The sequence below is a fragment of the Chaetodon auriga genome, chromosome 22, assembly GCF_051107435.1.
Source record: "Chaetodon auriga isolate fChaAug3 chromosome 22, fChaAug3.hap1, whole genome shotgun sequence".
Taxonomy (NCBI): Eukaryota; Metazoa; Chordata; class Actinopteri; order Chaetodontiformes; family Chaetodontidae; genus Chaetodon; species Chaetodon auriga.
Genome location: NC_135095.1, coordinates 14,856,116 through 14,869,013, shown reverse-complemented (window position 1 = coordinate 14,869,013; position 12,898 = coordinate 14,856,116). Strand labels below are relative to the sequence as shown.

The 12,898-nt window shown below is 45.4% G+C and overlaps 1 protein-coding gene across 9 annotated transcripts in view; it reads left to right on the top strand.

Annotated features, from left to right (window-relative positions):
* The window catches only part of magi2a (membrane associated guanylate kinase, WW and PDZ domain containing 2a), a 203,704-nt gene that overhangs the window by 129,338 nt on the left and 61,468 nt on the right, over nucleotides 1-12,898 (top strand). For all 9 annotated transcript variants that reach the window (XM_076722674.1, XM_076722672.1, XM_076722671.1 and 6 more), the window contains exons 5-6: nucleotides 2,867-3,077; nucleotides 7,973-8,052. In XM_076722674.1, the coding sequence (XP_076578789.1) occupies nucleotides 2,867-3,077; nucleotides 7,973-8,052 (291 nt within the window). The remainder of the gene's footprint in view (nucleotides 1-2,866; nucleotides 3,078-7,972; nucleotides 8,053-12,898) is intronic.

The following is a 12,898-nucleotide window of genomic DNA, read 5'->3' as shown; positions in this document are numbered from 1 at the left end:
TGTTGCAGGACCTCCTGCCCTTTATGTGCATGTTGAAAGTCTAAAGCAGGGAGAGCAGCAGCAAAGACCCCCCACAGGGTCCAGAACGACACAGGCGTCAGTGACAAAAGAAATGACGTTGATTAAGTCAGACACAGCAGGAAAAGGAGGAGCTGGGGTGGAGGCGGGTTGCAAAGCGGCTTGCAGAAGAAGCAGCCTGACTAGGCGGGCTAGAGCGGCTCAAACAGGGCGCCCTGGACCTGATTCGCCAGTTGAATGCAAAGAAGGGAATCAGCTGAGGCATCAGCTGACGTGGGCTGGCTTCAGGATCAGCTGCTATCAGCTGATGTCTTTGGACTGTGGGTCGAGTTTGACTTCGTGACCTGCCTGAAGTAACACTGCGCTCCATGCGTGTGTTAGTCTCCAGAACAGCCATTCTCCCACTGCTGGGCCTCAGAGCGCTATCTAGTGGGCGGTGGAGGCAGTGCTGCCAAATGGTTTGATTAAAATTATTATTATTGCCTTTCTACTTATAAAGCTAGTTAATATTAATAAGGCAGTTTGAATGACAGGTAGAGACCCTCCCTCGGATGCAGTGACGCAAAATGGATCCATTCTTGAAAAGTGATGTGGGAGGCTGCGGCCGTAAAACTGTGTGGAGGAAATATGACCCAGAATTCATTAAATTTGGATTCATGATGGCAGGAAGCGACGCTGAGCCGAAAGCACAGCGTGATGAATGTGGTGAAATCCCGTCACAGCCCACTTTATTTCCTCCTTTTTTCTCATGCTGTGGGGTTTTTTTCCTCGTTTGTTTGGAAAGGCGATCCTCAGACGTCTCTTAACCATCAGAAGTGGGCTTTGAGTTACGAAAGGTTGAGAACTCCTGCTCCTGAAAATGATCTGGTACATTAGGTATCATTATCGAGCGCTGTCTCTGCACAGGTAGCCAGAGGGCATACACACACACACACACACACACACACACACACACACATTCAACAGCAGCCTGCAGGTTCCTTTAAAAACCAACATGAAGTGTTTGCTCTCACTCGAGCACCCGGCCTGGTCCAAGCATTGTTACCCTCTTCATAAATTCTGAAAATATGCAGAAATGACATTTAACAAAGCGGCACAACGAGGCCAAACCTCTTGAGTTGTTCTCATTCATCAAATAACAGAGAAAGAAACTTCTTCACACAGATGTTCACCAACACTCAGAGTGAAGCGCAGACTTAGACATTATTGTACCTCCAAATATGCACACACTGCCAAACACACATACGCATGCTCACACACACAGAAAGCCTTTGAATGCATCCCATGATCACATGGTGAGACCATCATAAAAGAGCCTTTATGAGTTTGATTTTTGTGATTCCAAATCCAAAACCATGCTTTGGTCCTGTGACTTCCTAAGCTGGTTTTATGGCCTCGGGACAGCCGAGTCTCTCAGAGCAGCAGGAAAAGTCAAAGTGTCGGGGCGCCGATCGCAGTTACTGCCAGCACTTAGATGTGATTGCCATTTTTTTAGCGACATGAACGACCTTTAAGGAAGCGTCAAAGGTGGTGTTTGGAGAAAGGAAGTGTGGTAAAAGGATGAGATTTTGGTTTCCCTACCACAAGGAGCTCAAACAAGGTAGGACGTACTTCTCTCCAGCTTCCTGCTCGGTGTCTTAACGTATGCTGTGCAGTAATTGACGTAATAAAACCTCTCTAAAAGACATTTAGATGAATGTACAGTACAGCTTAATGAGCATTTCACAGCACCTTTGTGTATGTTTGCAAAGTGCTTTACAAGATAAAAGAAAGAAAAGACAGAAGGCTGGAAGAAATGATTTTAACAATAAGTTAAGATGAATTATGTCACAATAATAAACTTTAGATTAGATAAAATTAGATAACCCAGACCAAAATAATAATAAAGAGGACCATGTTCTTGCCCACCTGATCTCCTCACGTTATTCCAGTGGTCCAGTGGTCCTAATGGCTATCGCACATCAGCTGCATCTCTGATCTCAGCTAGCACTGCTGGTTCAAAAAGGGTTACAGGTTTTATAATTGGAAAAATCCCACCGCACCGTCGTTATCTACACTCAGTGGAAATGATGCAGACAGTGGATGTACCGCTGTGAGCTGAGAGAAAGCGCGGGGACAGGAAGCGTTTTGTACTGATGCCTATCGGCGGTGTCGAGATGCTCGATAACTTCAGGCTCCGGGCGGCGCGGTGAGCCGCGGCGGACGTCAAAGTGGGCCGCGGGGCTCCGCTCAAAGGCAGTTTTGTCGGCGCGGATGGACAGAGTGTGGGCCGACCAAGAGAGCTGAAGGGGAATCAATAGAGCACAGCAGGGTCTGTGATCTAAGCAGATAGCTACCGCGCTCCTTCCCTCCCATAGATTATCTCTGAATCCACGGCTCTCATTTGTCCCCTCTCCACCAGCCCTGCTCGAGGAAGGCACGCACACACACACGCACACACACTCGCACACACACTTGCTTCCTCTTTCTCTTTCTTCCATACACACCATGTCTCTGTCTGACACACTCACACACTGCCACAACTCAAACTAGGGCATCACAGCCAGCTTCTCTCTCAATCTCTATTGTCTCTTCTGCTTTATTCATCTTTCTGTCTTGTTAACCTCAATCATTCCCTCCCTTGCCTTCACCTCGCTCCTCTCTTTCCCCTGAGTCACCTCTTCCCCTCACCTCTTTCTAATCATTCTTCCCTCTTTTCTTCTGTCTCCACTCTTAACCCCGACTCTCAATCAATCTCTCCTCCCTGCCTCCTACGTCTCCTTTTCCTCGCTTCACCTCCCCTGTCTTTCACTCTCCTCCCCGAGCGATAATGTCGTGCCTGACTCATCCTGCCATGTTGTCACCTCAGAGTCGAGTGAACATGAGGACAAGAGCACAGACGCTTCGGGGGACATCGCCCCGCAGAACAACCCGGCGGAGGTCCCGACCGAGGCCCCCAAAGACGACGGAGTGTCCCCGAAGGTTGTGGTACCCAAGCTGGAGGAGAACGACGAGCTAGGGCCGCTGCCAGACAACTGGGAGATGGCGTACACCGAGAAAGGAGAAGTCTACTTCATAGAGTAAGTGTCACAGATGCATCTAACCTTTATCCAGCACTCTCAGAGATGCTCTAGTCACTCAGGTGTAAATTCAACAGATGGTTGGCAATTTTCCTGGTGACTTTTAAGGAAGTATTCTTTGATTTTTATGGCCACTTGGGGGCAGCAGAGCAAGCTGTCAGAAGGTTTATGTTAGCAAACAAACTACTTCCACATCAGCAGACACGGAGCAGCGTTAGTACTCATGTTTGTCTGCCACCTGTTGAATGTTTCCAGCAGTTATCTGGTTAACTAACTTCTGTCTAACCGCTGCTGGAAATATGTGACTGTTTGCTGGCTAAATGTTCCACCATGTTAACTTTGTCTGTCCTCCGTTGGCTTCGTCAGGTAGAGCTTTGTTGAAAAAAGCTGCACCTGGAAGCGATGCAGTGAGAGGGAAATGACAGAATACAGCTGCATGGTTCAAAACCAAAACAATGAGCTGAAAGATGCTAAAAGGCTCCTTAAAGAAGGAGAAACTTCAGTTGGGTTCATCACTCAGAGCAACACCTTTCATGTGACCTGCTGTGAGCACACAAATATTGATTAGTGCAGCTTTAAAGCGCCGAAAGCGACTTTGAATGGAGCAAATAAAGCTGATTAAACAGGGCCGAGGAGGAAATCCAGCACCATATTTGTTTTTTAAATCTGTATGCTTGAGGTCTAACAAATATGTCGAGTTCACTTCGTTCCTCGTTAAACCAGTTTTGTGCACATCAGACGTGTGTGGATGTGGAATGTGCGTCGACCGCCTGACATAATCACAGCTTCTCGTGGTCAGGAAATCAGCAGGGAACCTTGAAACAGACTTTCTCTCCGACATGCTACAGGAAAGTAAAAAACAGGGACACGTTACGTGTCATCGTTTCTGAACAGCCCTCATGCTCTCATACGTGCAGCCTGAAGAGGAACCATCCAGTGAGTTTGTATTTTCATTCTCCCATAACAAAATTAAATTGAGCCTGAATGACTAGATTAAAGCTAGGTAGCATCTAAATTTACTTCTGTGTATTCCCCCCAGAAACACACACGCACACACACACGCACACATAGACCATAATTGATGCCTGGTGGTTTAATGAGATTTAGAGGTCCCCAGAAATACCTTGCTACACAGAACTCTGTTATACAAGCTCTAAAGTTTAATTCATTGGAGTTGTTAGCTTTTTACAGCTGCAGTAAAACCACAGAGGTTGAGTCTTTCTCACACCGGATTAATGGAGGCTGTGTGTGTTTTTGTAGTGCTGGCGAGGGACTTGTATGTGCATGCATGTGGACATGGGTTCATGTATAGCCTCAGCTAATGGAGCCGTAACAGGATATTATTCTGCCATTACAAAAGCTTTTATTGCATCGATAGATCATTTCAGTCATTAGGCTAAATTTCTCCACAGCATTGACTGAATTGCAGCACGCTTGAACGCATCATAAACTGCTCGAAGCTGCACAGCAACACCAGACCGAGAGACGAGACGCGGTTGTCATCGGGCCAGGCACATGTTGCCTCTCGGTGTCTGCAGGAGCAGACTTTAAATTCCCCACACTGCAGACGACTGGCCCAGCGTCTCCTCCCCCAACGCAGAGAAACCTCAAGCTCCCACATCCATCAAGCACATTACACGGCTAATGCAGTTAGCCCGCTGAATTTATAGCTTCAAGTTGATTTTTTTTTTTTGTCTGGGCGTATGTGATGCCGTGCCAAAGAGATAGCGGCTGCCAAGAGGATGCTTCCCTTTGATTGGCCTCCATACGAGATCAATTCGTTTACCTACAGCCCTTGAAGTGAGGCGGCAGAGGGGAGGAATAGCGGGAGGGGGACAGAGGGGGACGGAGGCCGAAGGAAAAGGGATAGTGATTAAAATTAGTAAAGACTGACAAAAAGAAGGTGAGGGAGGATGAAAAAGAGGAAGGATTATTTATTTATCAGTGTTGGGCCTTCAATATGGAATATATTACGAGTTACTTTGCCGATGTAGAGTAAAGCATTTCTGGTTACACTTCTTTTGCATTACTTGCACCAAAATAACCACAGGTCCAACTGCGTTATATGTGGCTATATATTATGCTTATATTCTGGTTTGTATTTGGTATAACCTGGTCTCCAAGATAACGTTAGCTTACCTTATGAATTTTACTGACGAGTTTTATTATCAGACGCGCTCGCATGCCTCACGCAGCAGACGCGCCCTCATTTTAATCCATGCAGCTGTCTGCACCGCCTCCCTGCTGGCTCGTGTTTCAGCTGTGTCATAACTGCCGCCTGAAGTGTTTATTTGCGCTTCAAGTTTAGTTTTTCAGCGATCTGCACGTAAATGCGAAGTTAATGCCCAACAAATAAGCACTAAATAACACAGACGTTGGACATTTCATGTGCATAGCAGGGAAGGGGAGCGTGAGCTGCACCTCCTCACTCCAGACCCTGTCTGAATGGTGCATGGCAGCTTGCAGTGCATGTGTCAGCTCAGCGTTAAGCGCCCGTCGCCGGTCATCAAGCATGTTTAATACTGAATGAGTGAGAGAAAGCTCCGTGCAGATAGAACTGAATAGAAGGACGCGACAACGCCCATGATGCTGCTGCTGGACATATGTCCTCTGAGGAGCGCTGTGGAGGAGGACGAGGCTCCGTGGGCCTGAACACCAGGCGGGGGTCCTCCCTGTGTGATAGCTTCACACAGCCAGTGAGCCAAACGCTGTTTGTCAGAGGCTTCTCTGGAATAAGGTTTTTATTACTTAGCATTTGTTCCTTCAAGGGCTTAAGATTTGCCTAATGGCTTTTGATTCTGCTCCTTTTATTACAGGAGTTTATTAAGGTTTCATGACTGATGTGAGCTCTTCCTCTTCTGTATCAACCATATTGTCATAATGATAAAGATGCTTTGTGAATAACAGTGCAGGTTTTTTTTTTTTTTTACAGCACTCAGAAAGTAGTTCCAACGCTCCTGCTAAATACATATGTTAATCTACATTTTGCAACCGACTTGGACAGAGCCAGCCCACCAATTCTGCTGAAAGCTGGAGCCATAGCGACAGCCCACGTTTCCCATCATGCCGTGCTGGACTCTGCAGTTTATGTTTGAGACATACCAATGTAATTTTGCACTGCAGTGTTCGTAACATGTGTACACATCACGGTGCTTTGTGTTGATAACTATCAGTTCATAGTTTCAGAGTGACGTTTCTCGACCACAGCTGAATTTCAACGTTTTTGGGTTCTTGTTTCCTGTGTGGAGTATCGTCACTGCTTTTGACATCGCTGAGAGTTAAAGAGTTCAATGCATTAGAGGAAGAGAGGAGGTTAAGGGGAAAGGAGGAAACAGAATGAGGCTGATGGAAAGGAATCAAAAGCAGACTTTACCTTGAACTGCACTTTATTTGGCTCTGTGTTTGACGAGGTCTCAGTGTCCCACCTCTGTCTCTACAACTGCCTCTCTGCTGTACGGTCCTCTGTCAGTTGTTCCACCACTTTGATCCAGACTGAAATAACTTTCCCTGTAGCGCCATCATCAGGTCAAAGTTTTCTCTCACCAACACCATGGTGCTACGGTGTCCCTCTCAGGATGAACTGGAATAACTTCAGTGATCCCTTAACTTTTCATTTCTACCATCAGGTCAAAATTTGATGACTGCATATCTGTAAAACTGACTTTGTATTTAGTGCTAATTAGCAAAGGTTAGCACGCTGACAGACGTGGTGAACATTATTCCTGCTTAACATGAGTATAATAAACTTGTCACAGCGAGCGTGTTAGCATGCTAAAGTTAGCTAAAAATTCTTAAAGCTGCACTAATCAAAATTTTTATATTAACAATGAATGAATGGCTACATGTAGCATGAAATGTGTCAAATAAAGAACCCAACTCTACATTTTTATAAAGCTTTTTAGCCTCTTTCAGCTCATTGTTTTGATTTCACATCACTCTCATTTCCAGCGACGGAGAGCAGCTGTTCTCGCCTAAAAACCCATCTGTGCGCTTCCTTCCCAGCAATAAATGGCAGACAAAGTTAGCAACTGGTTGGGGAAGAAATCTGAACATCCGCTGCAGCAGCTAAAGAGTCAGAATATTTCCCTCTGGAGCTGCTGGAGACCAAAACAGAGCTGAAAGGAGAGTAAATACTGGACTTAGACTTGCTTCACGGAACAACCGTGACGGCTTAATGAGACGATAATATGAGTTTTCAGCTTGTTTTTGCTTTTAATCAGCCAAACATCACAAGTTTATTTTTATGACTTGGTGGTTATTCCTGTCCCGTGATCTGTGTCGTTCTGCCTTCTTGCAAGTGCTGAGAAGAGCAACGAGACAAGGAGGCCTTTTTTCTCCTCTTCCTTCGTCTTCTCACCTCAGTTTTTTTTTTTTACTGTAGGCACTTTGTGTACACCTCCCCTGCCCTCCCCCTCCCTACTGTCCGCATGAAGGGAGGCCATTGTGGCTCCCGAGCTTCAGACGAGCTGTGGAGATGCGTCGAGTTTCCCTGGCACACCATCATATCTGATCTAGATCCAGCTCTCTGCCCGAGGCTCTGGATGAATCTGCCAGCCCCACAGCTGTTCCCCTCCATCACTCCCTCAGTCACCCCTCTATCCTTTTCTGCCCCTTCTCCTCCTCCCCTCCTCCTCCTTTGCCCGCTAAGTAAGCACATTAAAAGTATTGATTGCCATTTTGTTAACCTAAAGCATTTTTTTTCCCCTCCTTCCTTCTCTCTCGTCACCTTTTTCGAAGCAGGCGTGCGAGAGAGAGTCTCATCTTTCCTCTCTGAAATGATTCTCCGGCTGAATTAAGAATCCACCAACCTCCTTCTCTCTTTCTGCCAAGTCTCCTCTCTCTCGCCATCTATCACACTCCCGCTCACTCTCTCTCTCCCTGTCGTCTCTTCACAGCCACAACACCAAGACAACATCGTGGCTGGACCCGAGGCTAGCCAAGAAGGCGAAGCCGCCCGAGGAATGCAAAGAGGATGGTGAGTGCTGCATCTCTGTCTTCTGCTTTCCATCTGATTTGCCTCATTTTAATTACACAACTTCCCCGCAGCATTCATTTTACAGGATTTAAACCTTGCCTGTTGATCTGACGGCAGCGATTTCAGTTCACTGAAGGAACATTTGCTGGTTTTCGTGCACCGGGCGCAGGATTTTTTTAATTTTATAGGAGTTGTATGGTGTTGGTGTGTGTGTCGGCCCCAGCGGCTGTGGATAGGAAGCCCCGTGATATGTGTGTTTAAAGCCCAGGTCCAGAAAGACTGGAGGTTACAAAGACTTCTTTATTCTCAACTGAGAGAGATGTAGAGTGTCCTTCACCCGCCCACACACACACACAAGAGACACACACACACACACCAAAAAGCAAGGAGAAGGATGAATGTCAATGCAGCGAGCGTTTATGGACGAGCGTACACATATGCAAGTGTGCCATCTATCTCTCTTCCTCCCTCACCTTCCCTCCCCTCTTCCTCATTCGTCTTTTCTTTATGTGCACGACCGAGAGGAGATTTATCGCCTGAGTTATAGGCAGGGAGGTCGTGGATTTGGAGATGGACGGGGAGGACGAATGAGAAATGACAGTTGCTTTTTTGAGTGTGTGTTTGTGAGCGATTTGTTGTACGTTCGTGGCGGGAGGGTGGGGGCGTTTGTGTGCGTGTTCGGATAGAGTTTCTCTAAAAATACATCTGGCACTCACATGCAGACAGAGAGACAGACAAACAAGTGTCGAGTCGAGCAGTGTTTTCAGATTGTTCTTCTTCTCCTTTGACCTGCCAGTTGTGAGGGACGTTAGGACGGCGTGGTGAGTAGGGCTGCAACAAATGATTGTTTTTGTTGTCAATGAATCTGTCAGCCACGCTTTCACTTGTTGGTTAGTCTATAGAGTGTAACAAAAGATGTCCATCACAAGTTCCCAGAGGTGATCCCATCAAACTGAGCAGTCAGAAACCCAAAAAGAGTCGATCTCTAATGATAGAAAACAAAAGCAGTCCACCGCTTTGGTCCAGACTGAAATATCTCAACAACTTGCCATGAAATTTAGTTTTAATGATTCCAAGATCATGAATCCAAATGACTTTGTTGATCCTCTCGACTTTTCTGTCGACGTTTGTGTTTGTTCTCTGAGTGAAATGTCTCAATAACTGTTGAATGGATCGCCATGAAGTTTGGTACTGACATTGATGTTCCCCTCAGGATGATAGTTAAAACTTTGGTCATCAGGTCAGAATTGTATTTTGTCTAATACTTGAGCTCATGACCAAATACCTGCGAAACTAAAGACATTCCCACCAGCCTCAGCTGTACTTTGTGTTGAAATGGTAAATGGACTGTATTATATGGCTTTTACAAAACAAGCCTTCACCCATTCACCCACAGCTACAGTGTCTTGCCCAAGGATGCTTCAACATGTAAGCTGCCGAGGCCAGGGATTGAACCACCAACCTTCTGATAGGTGGCCGACCACTGAGCCACAGCTGCCCCATGCTAGATAGCAAACATTAGCATGCTAATGTGAATAAATGACTTTGTTATTATTAGTGTAACTCTCACAGGTTTAGGCCACAGCGAAGACCTGAACACCAGCTCCATTCACAGAGCTTTGACTCTCTGCTCAACAGCCTCGTCCTGCATCACAGATTTACACAGTTAAAACAGCCAAAGAGCTATTAGGCCGAACGCCAGGGAGAAGAAAACTTTGTCAAAAAAGAAGCCTATTAAGTACATATGGCTGTTAAAAATACATAATAGAACAGAGAGACAAGTGTATAAAAAGTCATAAAAATGTTTGCTGCTTTTACTCAAACTTCTGCAGTTGTGTTCATTGTTTGGATTAGTTGTACAGTTTATCAGTTGTTCTGTCGTGTTACCTTTATGTATTGAATATAATATGAAATATCAGTAAAATACTTCCAGTCATGGGTCGTCAGTTTACTCAGTGATTAAAAAAAAGGGTCTCTTAAGGAAAAAGGTTGGGAGCTAGTGCTTTAGAAGACAGCTTACTTGATTATATCTGACTCCTGTAGACGTCTGCTACCTTGAGCAGGACAAAATAAATGTTACCAGTTATTTGCAGATGCTGTTTGACTGCAGCACGATGGAGTGGCAGAAGGAGAAATGGTACCTGGTGTGAAAACATTTGCACTGTGTGCGGTGGCATTAAACACAGGGACCGCTTCCTGTCCTCACATTACCCACCATCCTGCATTTTCTTCAGAGGACTTCCTGTGTCGTCGCCGCGTCTCGCCTTTCCCTCTCAATCTTTAGACATTAAAGGGAAAAAGATCTCAGAGATGATGAAATGACACAGAAACAGACAGAGACGCCTGTGAGGAATTAGTCACATTGTGACTGCGCTTTTATCTCCAGTGCTTCCAATCCCATTTGTCCACCAAGGACGCTCCGCAGGAGAAGAAGTGCTGATATTTGTGAGGATTGCTATTGATCTGGTTGGGGAGACTAATCCAGTTAGTCCCAGATGAAGGGAATGTAGTGCTGAATGCTGGCTGCAGGTCCGTAAGTGAGTAGACATACATTGCGATTGTTGGGCCGATAGATAGATTTAATTTGAGAGTCGTGACTTATTCGCCCACATTGGACCAAGAGCATCACATTCTGGGTCGCTTGGTGTTGACAGCCTGGAAATAAAATCATTCGGTGGTGTTTTAGGGTTCTAATAGCTGCATTGATCTGATTCTTTGCTGCAAACATTGCGGCAAAAATAAACAAAAAGCATGTTTAGTCTTGCTAGCGTGGCTGTAGAGACCGCTTTGATCCAGACTGAAGCGTCTCACAGACATGGACTGCCATGATGTTTGGTACGCAAAGCAAAGTTTTCATTTGTCCAGTAAGACCAGAGACTCTCCCATTAACCTGAGTTTGCTTGTTGTTTGTGTTTAGTGCTCATTAGCTAATGTTAACATGCTAAATTAAGACGGAGAACACCTGCTGCAATAAGACAGTTAGCACTGTTGTTGTGAGCATGTTAGCATTTAGCTCAAAGCACCACTGTGTTGGTGTGCGGTCTCATAGAGGTGCATGTCCCTTATTTGAATGTAGAGGTTTATAATGACATAACGAATCACCATCGACCTGTCGTTCAGTGTGCTGTCCTCTGTATTCACTCAGCCGTTCAGTATGTGTTTCTTTCGACTGTCAGGCCTGAAAGATCTGCGTCTGTCGGGGGAAAGAGTAACCTCAAGTGAGCTGTCTAGTCCTTGTAAGTGTTTCAGTAAGTTAAAGTGTGTCCTCAGTTTAAGGGTTTGTGTAAGCAGCCATATGAAAGGTGTGTTGTTCACTCCAAACGTCCACAGCCCGGCGGTTCCAGCCACCCCTGAGAGCTGAGCTCAGTTAGGGGGAGAAAAGCTGCCTCTGTAAATCTGGTATTGATTGGTGGAAAAGGTAGATGTGTGTGTTCGTGTTTGGACCGGAGCCATGCTCTGATAAGCGCTAACAGGATCCAGGGTGGAGTCTGTGAGCTGTGACAGGACAACAGACTGAGAGGAGGAGGAAGAGGAGGGGAGTTAGAGCATTAAGCGGGACCGTGAGTAAGGAGGGAAAACACAGACGAGATGTAGCAACGAGTCGAGAATGGGCTTTAAAGGCACATGAGATACATTTACTTGAGTATCAAGTTTAAAGAATAGTTTTTCTGTTTCTTCTGTTTTGCTGTGGTCATGATTTCTGTCTGTTATGATCATTTTGTGCTTGACACCGATTTTGGTGCATGCATTGCTAAAGCAGCGTGAGACAGGACGAGAAATGAGTCCTCACCCGATCTGACAGTTTGTCAATGAGCAAACAGTTCATTCACATCGAAACTGCCCCATAATGTTGGCAGAAATTCATCACTGCGAAGGAAAACTGGGGTCTCAATGTTTCAGTTGTAGTTTTAAAAGTTGTAGAATCATCTGACTCCCAGTGTTACTAAGCGATGTGTCTGTGTTTCCAGATCCAGGCAACAACAATAACAACAATAAACTGTTATTGTCCTTTAAAAGTTAGAACTAGGTACAGTATAACTAGATTATTTTTACTACCAATGCATTGACTTGTAAATCACAGGTATGGTCATAGTTATTTTTCCTACTTTATACTCCTTTAATTTGTTTAATCTACAACAGTATAACATATCCCATCTCAACATATCTTAGCCTGCATAAAAAGTGCTAACCGTAGCAATTGTAGTGCAGAAAAAAGGCCAATATTTCCCCCTGAAACGAGGTGGAATATAAAGTAGCACAAAACGGAAATACTCCCGTAAAGTTGCTCCAAACTGTACTTAAGTGCAGTACTTGAGTAAATGTTTTCACCGGTGGTAAACACAACTTGTTCTCTCTCATGTTTAAAGTCAGCTGCAACGCATACAACCACATTCTGTCAAAATATGCAGAGGAATGTGTGTTCGCTTTAGCGCTCCCGTTCCTGCCTGTTCAAAGGCGCGTCGGCTGCAGTGAAGACAGAGCAGTTGACATCACAGACGCCTTGTAGTTACATAACACACTCTACATTTCTCTCTCTCTTTGCCTCCATCTTTCTCACCTCCTCTCTCTACCTCCATATCCATCTTTGTCCCCCCTCCCTGCTTGTCTCCTCTTTGTGTTTTGCTAGACTAAAAGAACTAGGACGGGCTCTTTGCAGCACCTTCCTGTTTGCTGTTTCTCACCCTTAAAGTTTTTGTTTTTTGTTTTTTTTTGTTTCCCTGTCCTGCCAAATATTTGTTGGCTGGCAGGAAAGGAAACCGAGCGGGCCTTCTGTTGTCCCACTTGATTCTTTCCTTATTCAGGTGTGCCAGTGCAGGTAGCGAGAATCCCCCCCGATAAGTGAATT